Below are 15,576 nucleotides of genomic sequence, written 5' to 3'. Positions count from 1 at the left end.
TGTAAGTTGGCATTGTAATGTCATCTTCGATTTGCTGTTGCTGTTATTTGCATTTTCAGGAAATTTAAGTTAAGTGAAGTCAAGGAGACCTCTTGTTCTCAAAGGATATAGAGTCATAGTGGTTTACAGCGTGGAAACAGGCCCTTCGGCCTAACTTGTCCATGCCACACTTTTTTTTAAACCCCTAAGCTAAAATGCGAGATATCGCTAGGACAAGTTAAACATACTACTGTTTTAAAAGGGACAAAGGCGCTGGTGACTGTGCAATACTTCATAAGCTGAAGAGTTAACAGCTATTTGACTTCACAGAACTTCAACTCAGTGTTTTGCATGTAACACAATCATGAAAGTTGGGTTAAAGCCCAACAGGTTTTTTTTTGGAATCACATGCTTTCGGATAGTAGGATTTTGCAAGCCCAGGCCAAATGGTGGGGGTTACATGTAGTGTGACGTGAACCCAAGATCCCGGTTGAGGTCATCCTCATGCATGTGGAACTTGGCTACTAGTTTCTGCTCGGTGAGTCGGGGTTGTTGTGTCTTGAAGGCACACAGTAAGCGTTCTCCAAGGTGGCCTGGGTTTGCAAAATTCTACCAATTGCCCTGGCTTGAGACAATTCACACCTTTTTAACCTGTGATTATCGCTGTCTCCACTTGCATGGTCTGTACCTGTAAAGACTCGCATTCCGACCATTATCTTGCAATTGTGATTCTGCCTATACATGCCATGTTTGTGAACCCACCTCTCCACTCACCTGAGGAAGGAGCAACACTCCGGAAGCTCATGATTCTAAATAAATCTGTTGACCTTTAACCAGGTGTTGTGAGACTTCTTACTGTGCCCATCCCAGTCCAACGCCGGCATCTTCACATCATAGCAATCATGGAAGTAACAAAGTAGATTTGTACCTGAAATATTGTTTTGTTTAAAATGAATTAAATAAACCCATCAGAAAATTACCTTTGTAAATTAATCTGTTATTTTGTTTCAAGGGTTGAACTCTATCCTCTTTGCAATCAACATTGACAATGAGGATTTGAATGGACCTAACAAGCCTGCGTCTGCGGTTGCAAACCTGTTAAAGGAGTCAACACAAAATGTCACATCCCTGTTGAAGGAATCCACACAGGGGGTTAGCACACTCCTGAAAGAAATCACAACAGTTTCTGCAGTGCCAAGTTTCATGCGGCCGGAGTCTGAATCGGACCGACTGCCAGTTCTGTCAAAAACTGTAAATCAAGGTAAGTGGCTCTAGATGTCAAACCTGTTACTGTCAAGCCCCCACTTTTCAGGTTCAAAAACTTCTGCATTTGGAGATTCATTGCTTTGAGTGTAAGAGGAAGAGGGTTAAGTATTGTAGAATAAAAAGATAGGAAATAGAAGCAGGAGTAGGCCATTTGGCCCTTCGCGCCTGCTGTACCATTTAATATCATCATGGCTGATCCTCTGTCTCACTTTTATTCTGTAGAAGAAATTTACTCTCGTCAACAAAAAGCTCTCTCCAGACATATTAGTTCCTTCTTGAAACTACTTGGAGTCTGTTACTTCCTGTATATGTTTTATGGTTCCACCCGTATTTTTGGTGTTTCAGCACAGGCCGCTTTGGCCAGAGAGCCAAGTTAGAGTCCAAATTTGGTAATGTGGGTAAGGCTGAAATCACTGCACAACAGGCAAAGAGGTAAAAATAATCCCATATACTGGCATTGCCAATGATAGGGGAATGAAAAATAACAGGTATAGTGATAATTTAACTGCTCGCATCTTTAGAAATCAATGTTGTTGTATATATGAATACTTGAAAAGAAATGGGGGCTAACGGAAATGGTGGCATGGTGTTTGTCATTGGACTAGTTATCTAGAAATCTGGATCATTTGTTTGAAAATGAGTTTCAATTACAGGAATAAAAATGTAGTATCGCCAGTGGTGACAGTGAAACCGTCTAATTGCCATGAAAACCTATCTAGCTCACTAATGCCATGTTAGCGAAGGGAATTTACAGTTCTTATCTGATGGGGCCTATATGCAACACCAAACCCATAGCAGTGTGGTCGAATCTGAATTTCCCTCTAAAATGATCCACAGATCTTTCAGTTAAGGGACATTACAGCAGTCATGCCAAAAATGCCCGTATTCTGTAAATGATTTTAAAAGTATTTTACTATAATATAGAATAATTGCAACGTGAAATATTTGTTAAAATAGCATTATAAATACAATTATATCACATTCAGATGTTGCTGCCTGTGATTAAAGAAAAATGTGTATTAATATAGCACTTTTCATATCCTTATGGCATTAAAAATGTCTCACAATAATTAATTGTTTTCAGTTATAAGCACTGTTATAAAGGTGTAATGTAATCAGTAAGTGGCCAGTTGATCTGTTTTGGGGGATTTCGATGGTACGAGATAAACTACCACGCTGTTCTTCAAATAGTGCCCTTGGACCTTCACTTCCAGTCAGAAAGATTGACAGGTCACATTACTGAACTCCTTTGTCCCTGGAACCATTGCTATAAATCTTTTCTGCACCCTCTCGAAAACCTTCACATCCTTGCACCCACTGCGAATCCTTCTCACCTTTAAACAGACTGAAAATTTGAAAACTGCCCTGATGAGATTCGAACATACTCTCTAGATTTCTAGTCCAGCAGCATTGCCTCTTCACTCTTGTGCGCTTGCTGAGCTGTTATGTATGAGTTAGTGAGCCTGATGTACATTGCTACTTTAACCATTCTTCTGTGAGTCTGCACTACTCGGGCAAAACTTTCTCAAATAAGAGGTGTGTTGTATATTGGAGAATTGAAACATTGATACATTCAGTTCCCTCTTTCAAATCGTTAATATATATTGTGAACAGTTGGGGTCCTAGCACAGATCCCTGTGGAACCCCACTAGTCGCTGACTGCCAATCAAAAAAATTTATACCAAATCTTTGCTACCTATCTGCTAACCAGCTTTCTATCCATCTCAAGACATAACCTGTAATCCCACGTGCTTTAACTTTACATAGTCGCCTGTTACGTGAGACCTTGTTAAAAGCCTTCTGAAAGTCTAAATGAACCACATCCACTGGTCCTCGGTCAACTCTACTAGCTACATCACTAAAAAATTGCAATAGATTCATCGAGCGTGATTTCCCTTTTGTAAATCCATGCTGACTTTGTCTGGTTATCCCACTGCCTTCCAAATGCTGCGTTATGAAATCCTTGATAATAGACTCCAGCAACTTCCCCAGTACCGGCGTTAAGCTCACTGGACTATAGTTCATGGAGGGTTAAAAATAACAGAACTTTATCCACAGGATGTTGTTCACGACATGACTGCGTCTTCACTCTGGGAGTTTCCGTGCTGTCGACATGTGATGCCACTTCTGGTGAATATACGAAAGATTAATACACAGTGCTTCATACAGCTACCAAGAATCAATACTAATACATAACAGAAAGCACTTCTTAACCTTAAAGCGTTGACTAAGATTTGAAGTTAGGATGAGAATTTTTAAAATATTGATGAGTTGGTTTACATTGGGCTTAGAAGGAAAGGTGTGGGAGTTTTGCTGTCCTTTTGCTGACTGGAAGCCAATCTGTTACTCCAGATTGGAGGGTAGCTAACGTAAGCCCACTATTCAAAAAGACAGGTAGAGAGAAAACAGACCTATAGCCCAGTGAGCCTGACATCAGTACTGGGGAAGTTGCTGGAGTCTATTATCAAGGATTTCATAACTCAGCATTTGGAAGGCAGTGGGATAATCAGACAAAGTCAGCATGGATTTACAAAAGGGAAATCATGTTTGACGAATCTATTGGAATTTTTTGAGAATGTAACTAGTAGAGTGGACCGAGGAGAACCAATGGATGTGGTTCATTTAAACTTTCAGAAGGCTTTTAACAAGGTCTCACATAACAGATTACTCTGTAAAGCTAAAGCACATGGGATTACAGATTATGTCTTGAGTTGGATACAAAGCTCGTTAGCAGCTAGGAAGCAAAGGGTTGGTATAAATAGGTGTTTTTCTGATTGGCAGTCAGCGACTAGTGGGGTTTCGCAGGGATCCATGCTCGGACCTCAACTGTTCACATTATATATTAATGACTTGGCAGCGGGAACTGAATGTATTATCTCCAAATTTGCAGATGATACAAAATTGTTTGGGAGAGTGAGCTGTGAGGAGGTTGCAGAGATGCCTCAGTGTGATTTGGACAGGCTGAGTGTGTGGGCATCTGCATGACAGATACAGTATAATGTGGATTAATGTGAGGTTATCCACTGCAATATTAGGAAGACAGATTATTGTTTGAATGGGTGTAAGTTGAGAGAGGTGGATATTTGTTGAGACCTTGGAGTCCTCGTGCATCAGTCGCTGAAAGTAAGTGCACAAGTTTAGCAGGTAATAAAGAAGGCAAATGGAATGTTGGTCTTCATAGTGAGAGGATTTGGGTATAGGGATAGGGGTGTTTTGCTGCCATTATACAGGGCATTGGTGAGGCCACACCTGGAGTATTGTGTGCAGTTTTGGTGTCCTTATCTGAGGAAGGATGTCCTTTGCTGAAGGTTTACCAGGCTGATTCCTGAGATGGCATGTTTGTTATATGAGGAGAGACCAAGACAGTTAGGATTGTATTCACTGGAGTTTAGAAGAATGAGAGGGGACCTCATAGAAACAGGGTTAGACAGGGTCGATTCAGCTTTCTGTACGTTCCCAATAGTGGGGGAATCCGGAACTAGGGGTCATAGTTTGAGGATGAGGGGTGAACCTTGTAGAACTGAAGTGAGGAGAAATTTCTTCACCCCAGAGGGTGGTGAATGTGTGGAATTCACTACTACAGAAAGTAGCCAACATGTTGTCTGATTTCAAGAAGAAATTAGACATAGCTCTTGGGGCTAAAGGAATCAAAGGATATAGTGGCGGGAGGGGGGAAGGCAGGATCAGGATATTGAATTTGATGATCAGCCAGGATCAACATGAATGGCAGAGCAGGCTCAAAGGGCTGAATGGCCTACGCCTGCTTCTAGTTTCTATATTTCTATCACCCAGACCAGGACCATGGCAAACGATCAGTTGGTCAGGTGCTAAGGTGTGTTAGCGGAAAAAACCTCCAACAAATGCAGCATAAGCTTAGAATGAAAGGCCTCTACAGGAAGTAAGGGAAGGAAAAATATATTAATCTCTTTAAAAAAACATTTGTGGAACAAACAAGGTTTCAACGAACGTGAAGAGGGAAAGACGTGCTTTCTTGATCTTAAAGAAGTTTTGTAAAGTGAAACGTTAACATAGAAATATTAACGGCATAGAAGGAACATAAAAACATAAGAAATAGGAGCAGGAGTAGGCCACTAGCCCTTCAAGCCTGCCCCGCTATTCAATAAGATCATGGCTGATCTGAAGTGGATCAGTTCCACTTTCCCGCTTTCTCCCCATAAACCTTAATCCCCTTGCCTACCAAAAACCTATCTACCCGTGTCTTAAATATATTTAGCGAGGCAGCCTCCACCACTTCAACGGGCAGAGAATTCCAGAGATTCACCACCCTTTGAGTGAAGAAGTTCCTCCTCAACTCCGTTCTAAACTGCCCCCCCTGCTTATCTTGAGGCTGTGCCCTCTAGTCCTGCTGTCCTTTCTGAGCGGGAAGAATCTCTCTACCTCTACCCTATCCATCCCCTTCAGGCAATTCAGCCCATCGTGTCTGAGCCAACCGAAAAATATCCGGCCTACTCTGACCTTCAAGCTGTTGAATATAGAACGTAGAACATAGAAAAACTACACAAACAGGCCCTTTGGCCCACAAGTTGCACTGATGATATCCATACCTACTAGGCTTACCAATAACCCTCAATTCTATTAAGTTCCATGTAGTCATCCAGAAGTCTCTTGAAAGACCATATTGAATTTGCCTCCACCACCACCGACAGCAGCCGATTCCACTCCCCCAGCACCCTCCAAGTGAAAAACTTACCCCTGATATTTCCTCTGTACCTACTTCCCAAAAGGAGTATTAAGGAATATAGAAGTTGCTGATATTGGCATAAAGATAAGATAGTAGAACATGTTACTAGGAGAGCAGAGATTAGAGCTCAGTGAAAGCAGAACTGAAGAACAAGTGACAAATGGCTCAGTGAGGCGGTGGGGGGTTGCTTTGGGACAAAATTGCACTTGATATATATTTTCTCAGCCCTTAGTCAAACAATGTCTGTCACCCAAGTATCTCAATGACACAATTCACCAACCATTAACACAACTTGTTACATTCCCATGGCTCCTATAAATCATTCATTGGTGTGACAAGTTGCCACTTGGGACCTTGTTAAAGCCTTGCTCAAATCCATGTAGCGTACATTAAATTGCAACACTCAATGATCTATCAAAAACTGCGCTCAAAAACTCCTCCTAAATTAGACAGACATGACCTTCCTGCAACAAATCAATACTATCATTGATTAATTTGTGCCTTTCCAAATGATGATTTATACTGTCAGAACCTTTTCCAATATTTTACCTATCATCAAGAATAGATTGACTGTCTATCCCATTCCTCCTTCTATTTAAATAATGGTACAGCAATGCTTTCAGTGCTTCAGAACTACACCTGTAGCCAGAGAGTAGATTAGGAAGTGATGGTCAGAACTCTCTAACGCCTGGATTTTGTACAACCATTTTTTTTTTGACTACTTTTGATTCTTTGGCAGCTGCAGGCAACAGAACTACTCCTTCCAATTAGAATTTTAAATGTGATGTTTAAATAACTTATCAAAAGGGACTTGTTATCTGGTACACCAGCTCTGGTTTGTGCCCAGGCTAGAAATTGGTGCCACAATTTTATTTCTGGATTTTTACTTCAGCTGATGCACGGTTTTAATTATTTAGCTCATTTTATCAGTTTACTTGAATTCATCTGAGCATGATTACTGTGTTTGCAATTATTCTACGTTAATGTACCTATGTTGCAGTAAAATGTTTACACCTGCAAAATTTTGATAAATTTTTAATGAGAAGAATTCCTGAAATATTCAGTGGAGTTAAAAAAATAAACTGTTAGTGATCAACTAATTAATCACAGCATGTCTTTTCGTGGTACATAAGAACTGGGAGCAGGAGTCGGCCATCTGGCCCCACGAGCCTGCTCCGCCATTTAATAAGTTCGTGGCTGATCTTCTCATGCACTCATCTCCACTTAACCCGCTCGTTCACCGTAATCCTTAATTCCTGTACTGTTCAAAAATTTATCTATCCTTGCCTTAAAAACATTCAATGATGTAGCCTCAACTGCTTCACTGGGCAGGGAATTCCACAGATTCACAAACTTTTGTGTGAAGTAGTTCCTCCTCAACTCAGTTCTAAACCTGCTCTCCTTTATTTTGAGGCCACGTCCCCTAGTTCTAGTTTCACCCGCCAGTGGAAATAATTTCCCTGCTTCTATCTTATCTATTCCCTTCATAATCTTATATGTTTCAATAAGATCTCCCCTCATTCTTCAATTCCAATGAGTATTTCCCCAGTTTACTCTGTCTCTCCTCATAAGCCAACCCTCTCAACTGTGGAATCAACCTAGTGAATCTCTGCTGCACTCTCTCCAGTGCCAGTATATCTTTTCTCAAGTAAGGAGACCAAAACTGTACACAGTACTCTAGGTGTGGTCTCGCCAGCACCTTATACAGCTGCAACATAACCTTGCTGTTTTTAAACTCCATCCCTCTAGCAATGAAGGACAAAATTCCATTTGCCTTCTTAATTACCAGCTGCACCTGCAAACCAACTTCTTGTGATTCATGCACAAGGACACCCAGATCCCTCTGCCCAACAGCATGCTGCGATTTTTTTACCATTTAAATAATGGTCCATTTTACTGTTATTCCGATCAAAATGGATGACTGTCGCCATGTCCAGTATTTCTTACTTGAACAGTAAAACATGTCAATTAATTTTGGCTCTTTTCATTGATAGATGGAAAAAATAAAAGAGAAAAAAGGAAGAAGAAAATGGTGCCAAATATCATCTCGTTTGATGGTGACAACGAGGAGGAGGAACAAGGCAGTTCTGAGCAAGTGAAAAGTTCAGACTTAACAAGAGAAAGCTCTGAGGAAAATTCAGAAAGATTTTCAGCTGTTTCGGCATCCATTGACTCTTCCATGACATTAACCTCTTTTAGTCCTGATTTGAACGGAAAACCAGATTCCAATGGAAAAGAATTAAATAGCAGTATCTTGAAAACTGTGGACGTTTGCCTGAATGGCGATGCTAATCACAGAAAGCTAGACATGAAAAGTATTGACGATGATGATGACGATGATGATGAAGATGTGGAAGGAGAGCACATGTATCAAAAGATCTCACAAAGTAAAGAGAATGCGGAGGACAGGCATGTTTCTGAGCAGTGAGTGTTTAAAATTGGAATGCCTCTTTTGCCAGTTATTTCTAAAGTTAAAAATGACACTGCTTTTCTTTTGTAATGAGAATCATCGATCATAGCTGGTTTTTCCTGTGCTATTTTGCATAGTACTGTTGCAGGCCAGGGCTCAGACTGCCAATCACTTTGTCAACTGTAACTGTGAATGTAATTGATAAGGCAAAGCTTCTTGAAGACAAATATTTTGTACCTTTCCTCAAAAACTTCTTAACATGTAAACATCTTCTGTGAAGCAGAATAATACCTAAAAGTATGGACGTAAGTGGAACAGACTGGTTAGTGGTGTTGTTACTGAATGAGTAATCCACTGGCCCAGGCTAATGCTCTGTGGACATGGGTTTGAATCCCACCATGGCAGCCAGTGGAGTTTAAATTCAGTTAGTTAAATCCGAAAACTATTCATTGGTGGTGACCATGAAACAATCATTGATTGTTGGAAAAACCCATCCAGATCACTGAGGTCCTTTTTGGGAAGGAAATCTACACAGAACATAGAACAATACAGCGCAGAACAGGCCCTTCGGCCCACGATGTTGTGCCGACCAATTAAGAAAAAAGCAATGACCCTTTAACCAAAACCAATCCTTTTCCATCCATAAACCTATCCACGGACCTCTTAAACGCCCCCAAACTAAGCTCATCTACAACTGCAGCAGGCAGGGCATTCCATTCCCCCACCACCCTCTGGGTAAAGAACCCACCCCTGCCACCCTTACCTGGCCTGGTCTTTAAAAAAAACAGCAAAGTGATTGACTCATAATTGCCCTCTGAATTGGCCTATCAAGCCACTCAAGAGCAATTGAGTGGACCACAAATGCTGATTTTTGGAAGTGCTGCTTGCATCCCTCGAAAGAACATGTATATGTTCATATATGGAAGAACAGTTGATGGCTAAATGGTGGTGAGATGATGTTTTGTCCATGTTTGTAGATTAGCAATGTTGGTATATAGTTTTCATTTGTTTTTGCCCATGAAACCCACACAGCTAGTTCTGTTTGTTTTTACAGCTGATTATCCCCTTTGACAAAGCTCTTGAAACTTTACCCCCTTCATTCAAATCTTAGAGTTTAATATTTTTAAGAAGTAATTTTTACCAATGTCTTAATTACGTTAATCACGAGCAGATCTTATTTGCTTTTGCTCGTGGTGTATGGTAGTTTTATGTGGACCGCAGATTTATTCACATTTGAGGTCCCCTAGGAATAGTGGAACGAGGGTCTGTACTGTGATGGGCTATTAGGTTTCAGAATTATTTTTGAAAGGACGAAGCAGTGTTTAGGAGCATTTGGATACCTTCACCGGAATTCCACTGCCCCGTCCACCACAGAATTGGAGCAGGCAAGGGGCAGACGACGGAAATGTCCGTTCACCTTGGGCGGGAATTTCCGGTCTCCTTCGACTGAGGCTATCAAATCCTGCCCCTCGAGTCCCACCATTACTAGTTAGGGAGCATATCACAGCTGTGTTGAGGGAGGACCTGTTGGATCTTGCAGTGAGGCATTATGGGTAGGAACAGGAAGGGTGCAATCACAATGCTGGGATTGTACTACAGACTGCCCAGCTGCCAGCAGGAGGTAGACAAACAGATATGTGGTCAGGTTCTGAAAAGATGTGAAAATATCAGAATTGTTGTGGTGGGTGATATTGACTGTGACTCCATTAGTGCCAGGGGTTTTGGTGAAGAGCAATTTGTCCAGGAGGGTTTTTTGAAACACTATGTGGATAGTCTAATGAGGGAGGAGGCCATACTGGGCTTGATATTGGGGAATGAGCCTGGCCAGATGATCCAAGCTTCAATGGGGGGAGATTTTGGGAATAGTGACCATAATTTCGTAAGTTTTTAGGTACTTATGGATAAGGACAAGAAGGGCCCTCCGCTGAAGGTATTCAGCGAGGCTGCCTCGCTCAATATTTTTAAGACGCGGGTTGATAGGTTTTTGGTAGGCAAGGGGATTAAGGGTTATGGGGAGAGGGCGGGAATGTGGAACTGAGCCACGACAGATCAGCCATGATCTTATTGAATGGCGGGGCAGGCTCGAGGGGCTAGATGGCCTACTCCTGCTCCTATTTCTTATGTTCTTATTGTCAAAGGATGTAGATAGATTGCAGACTTGGGCAGAGAAGTGGCAGATAGAGTTTGACCCAGACAGATGTGAGATGTTACATTTTGGACCATCAAATTCAAGTGCGATTATACAGAAAAAGGCAGAACCCTTACGAACATTACCATGCAGAGGGACGTGCAGGTCCACAGATCCCTGAAAGTGGCAACACAGGTGGATAAGGTGATCAAGATGCTATATGGCATGCTTGCCCTCATTGGCTAGGGCATCATGTTCAAAAATTGGCAAATTATGCTACAGCTGTATAAAACTTCAGTTGGGACACGTTTGGAATATTGTGTGCAGTTCTGCTTGCCATGCTACTAGAAGGATTTGAATGCTTTAGAGAGGGTGCAAAGAAGATTCACTAGGATGCTGCCTGGTCTGGAGAGTTTTAGGTATGAGGGGAGGTTGAATAAACTTGGATTGTTTTCACTGGACAGACGGAGGCTGACGGGAGACCTGCTCGAGGTCTACAAAATTATGAGAGACAGATGGGGTGGATAGTCGGAGACCCTTTCCCAGGTGGGAAGGAAGGAGGACACAGGTTCAAGGTGAGATGGGGAAAGCTTTTCAGGGGGTGGTGAGTACCTGGAACTGCTGCCAGTGGAGGTAGTGGAAGCAGGCATGTTGGCAATGTTCAAGATATATCTTGATAGGCACATGAACTGGAGGCGAACAGAGGGATAGAAACCACGTATGGGTATTGAGTCGTGGACCGAAATAAGGATTTGGAATCGGTGCAGGCTTGGTGAGCTGAAGGGCCTGTTCCTATGCTGTTTTGTTCTTTGTATTGGCAGATGTGATTTCAGCAGTCTAGTCCCTACAATCTAGCATTCCCTCCCTTAGACTCTGTGTTCCTCATTCCTCTCCTGTCTTTAAAAAAAACTCCTCTAAATCTATATCTTTAGTCCCTTTGGTCACTACTTCTCAAATAATTTTCTTTGGCTCGGCATCCATTTTTATCCGATGTTAGTTCTGTGAAGATCCTTGTTTCTCTTTCTACATTAAAGGTGATATATAAGTGCAGATTATGAAATTACTAAAGAAGACATGAGATTTGTAGTATGTTAGTGGTTAGTAATGTTGGCAGTAATTGCAATGTGCATTTCCACAGAGACTGTTCTTTCTGCACATTTACATCATTTTTATTTTTAATGAATTAACTCAAAAGAAAGAAACTTCAAACAGGGATATGTATACTCTAAAATGTGGCTGAAAAGAAATTAAAATCTCAGGAAATATTAACAATTTGTTAATACAATATCATTGTCTCTGAGCAGGTTTTATACAGAATGTTTTGGAATATTTTCTAAACCCTAAAGAGGAAAACAAATCCAAAGAGAGAAAATAGGTCAATCAAATTACAAAACAATTTAAATGCAGTCCAAATTCAACACAGTCCAAATGACTTGTTTACATTAACAATTATAATTATTCATTTTATTTAATTTGGAAAAGCACTAGAAGAATGTGAATCCAGAAGATGTGTGGGTTAGGTGGATTGGCCATGCTCATATGCCCCTTAGTATCAGGGGAACTAACAGGGTAAATACATAGTGTTACTGACTTAGGGCTTGGGTGGGATTGTTGTTGTTGCAGCCTGGATGAGCCGAGTGGCCTCCTTCTGTAGGATTCAATGATTATAATTCTACAAGTTTGGCATTTGAGACAGAAGAATTTTCATTAAGACTGAATACTTTGACACCACTTACCATTTCCCTTTGAAATGGCAAGCAACCTTCGTCAAGTCTATTTACAGCTTCTCCCCAAAATTGGCCAACTTACTCTTACTCTTTCTTGCTGTATTAAAAGTAAAAGTGAGGAAATTGCATATACCTTGGTCTTGATCTTCCATAACTTTGATTTAGAGTGATCTGTGGAAAATCGAAAGCAATGTAAGGAAAATACTTTTTCACCATGTGAGCAGTTTGGGTTTGGAAAGACCTGCCCTGACATGTGGTGGAGGCATTTGTGAGGCCATTAGATGTTTAGTTAAATAGAAACAATGTGCAGGGAAAAGGCAAGAGAAAGGCACTAATTGGGCGACGCGATAGCACAGTGGTTAGCACTGCTGCTTTACACACCAGAGACCCCGGGCTCAATTCTTGGCTTGAGTCACTCTCCATGTGGAGTTTTCGTGTCTGACAAATTTACTGGAGTTCTATGAGGATGTGTCTAGGGCGGTGGATAGAGGTGAGCCGGTGGATGTGGTCTTTCTAGATTTTCAGAAGGCGTTTGACAAAGTGCCTCACAAGAGGTTATTGCAGAAGATCGAGGGACATGGAGTTGGGGGTAGGGTGTTAGTGTGGATAGAGGATTGGTTGTCAAATAGGAGGCAGAGAGTGGGGGTCAACGGGTGCTATTCGGATTGGTGTTGATGGGTTTTTGATAGGAGAGGGGATTAAGGGTTATGGGGAGAGGGCGGGAAAGTGGAACTGAGTAGCGACAGATCAGCCATGATCTTATTGAATGGCGGGGCAGGCTCGAAGGGCTGGATGGCCTACTCCTGCTCCTATTTCTTATGTTCTTATTATGTTCATGTTTGCCCTGTATTTGTGTGGGTTTCCTCCGGGTGCTCCCATTTTGAAAGACATGCTGGTTAGGTGCATTGGCCCAAACTTTCACGGTAACTTTATTGTACTGTTAATGTAAGCCTTACTTGTGACTAATAAATAAACTTTAAAACTTTAAATGAGCGCTGATGACTCATTTGGAGAGTCAGTGCAGACACAATGGACTGAGTGGTAAGTGGAAAGTTATGTTGCAGTTGGACAGGATATTAGTGAAGTCACACCTGGAGTATTGTGTTCAGTTTTGGTTGCCTTGCTACAGAAGAGATGTTATTGAACCGGAGAGAGTACAGAAAAGATTTACAAGGCTGTTGTGAGGAGTCAAGGGACTGAATTATAGGGAGAGATTGGAGAAGCTAGGACTTTTTTCTTCGGCGTGTAGGAGACTGAGGGGTGATCTTATAAAGCTACATAAGTTCATGAGAGGCGTGGATAGGGTGAATGCACCCAGTCATTTCCCGGGGTTGGGGAGCAGAGAATAGAGAGCATAGGTTTAAGTTAAGCGGGCAAAGAATTAATGGAAACCTGAGGTGCAACTTCCTTAACACGGAGGGTGGCACATATGTGGAATGAGCTGTTGGAGGAAGTGGTTGAGGCAGGGACGTTGGCAACATTTAAAAGGCATTTGGACAGGTACATGGATAGGAAAGGTTTAGAAGGATGTGGGCCAAATGCATGCAAATGGGGTTAGCTTAGATGGGCAATTTGGTTGGCATGGACCAGTTTGGGCAGAAGGGCCTGTCTCCGTGCTGTAGATTCTATGATTCTGCTTTGGAACGTTTCTGCATTTCAACAATTGTCCCTTTGGATTGGAAAATTGCAGTGTCAATGCATTATTTAAAAAGGGTGGGAGAGAGAAACCAGAAAGGTACTGATCTATTTGCTTAACGTCTGCTGTGAGGAAGTTACTCAAATCTGTTACATGGAACAGAGTGACTGGGCACTTCAGCAGCTATGAACTAATCAGGGAGATTCCATGATTTGTAAAAGGTACCTAATGTTCAATGAACCAAGTTAATCTTTTTGAGAATATAACTAGCATGGTAGATAAGAATGTGTCCATTAACACACAGGGTGGAATGGTGGCACAGTGGTTAGTACTGCTGCCTCACAGCACGAAGGATCTAGGTTTGATTCTTGGCTTGGGCCATGGCCTGTGTGGAGTGTGCATGTTCTCCCTGTGTCTGCATGGGTTTCCTCTGGGTGCTCCTGTTTTCTCCCACAGTCTGAAAGACATGCTGGTTAGGGTGCATTGGCCAAGCTAAATTCTCCCTCAGTGTACCCAAACAGGCACCAGAGTGTGGCGACTAGGGGATTTTCACAGTAACTTCATTGCAGTGTTAATGTAAGCCTATTTGTGACACTAATAAATAAACTTATTTTGATGGACTGGCAGAAGGCATTCATTGAAGTTCCACACAAGTAGTTGTTAGTAAAAATGGAAGTGCGTAGAATTATGCACAACCTATTGACATGAGTACGGAAAAGGTTAGGAAATGTGGGAATCATGAACAGACTGAAAGGGCTGACTGGTATACTCTTCTTCTGATATTTCTATGTCTTTTGCTCAAGGGGGTAAAACAATATCTGACATGTTGTATGGCATGGTATGCTAAAATCCTGTGTGCTGTAACACCCTTGAATACGAGTTTACGATACTGAGCTTCAAATTTTTGTGAATATTCAAAATAAAAAGTTAACCTTTAAGAATATGTATTAAACGTGACATTTTAAAGCCTTAGCTATACTAAGTATTTGCTGTCAGAATTGTAACCGTTCAAAGTAATAGCCATGACATTTGTCTGTGGCCTTTCTTTTTCTAAGACACATTTGAAATGTCAGATTGTTGGTGATAAAATGTATATTGAGAGAGAATTAACATTGCTGAAATTTGGGATGTGCTCCATAAATTATTTCAGATATATATTTGCTGCAATTTTTAAATATATATCAGTGTGTTTATCTGATATTTTTCCTTAATCATGAATACGAACAAAAATAACTTTCACAATTTGTTCTATTTATGACAGTATTGTTTTGTTGCACAGAATAGATGAAATGTATTTATAACCCTACATGGCAGTCTTTGGCTTTTCTGTTAACTGTTATTATTGCTGTTGTCAAAGTATCTTATTGTTTTTCATTTGAAGCAAAAGCAAATATTGCTTCATGTTGCGATTTTATCATTAATGTAAAACAGCATTCCTCTATGATAGATTTAGTTTCTCACGGAGTCTGCCATGTTCTTCATTTATATAGGTTTGTGAGAAATATTCAAAATAGATAAATATGAACAGAGATGCAACAGATGTGTTTGAACTGAGGACCAAGATTTCAGGATTTTACATTTGGATACATTTAATTGAAACTGACACTTAATTTGTAAATTACTTGTGATGAACAGTGCAACAATGTCTTGTGTTGTATGCAAGATTTGATAAATGACTGGCAATTATGTTGCTGATGACAATTCTACAAGCTTTTTTTGTAATGAAAG

General features: G+C 41.1%; 1 protein-coding gene across 1 annotated transcript in view; it reads left to right on the top strand.

Moving 5' to 3' along the window:
* The window catches only part of snx29 (sorting nexin 29), a 538,494-nt gene that overhangs the window by 77,986 nt on the left and 444,932 nt on the right, over positions 1 to 15,576 (top strand). Inside the window, exons 7-8 of the mRNA XM_080207008.1 lie at positions 992 to 1,240; positions 7,942 to 8,371. Coding sequence (XP_080063134.1) covers positions 992 to 1,240; positions 7,942 to 8,371 — 679 coding nt within the window. The remainder of the gene's footprint in view (positions 1 to 991; positions 1,241 to 7,941; positions 8,372 to 15,576) is intronic.

Source organism: Carcharhinus amblyrhynchos, chromosome 18 (assembly GCF_965287045.1).
Source record: "Carcharhinus amblyrhynchos chromosome 18, sCarAmb.v2.hapA, whole genome shotgun sequence".
Taxonomy (NCBI): domain Eukaryota; kingdom Metazoa; phylum Chordata; class Chondrichthyes; order Carcharhiniformes; family Carcharhinidae; genus Carcharhinus; species Carcharhinus amblyrhynchos.
Note: the sequence above shows the minus strand (reverse complement) of the source record. Positions and strands in the feature narration are given on the sequence as shown.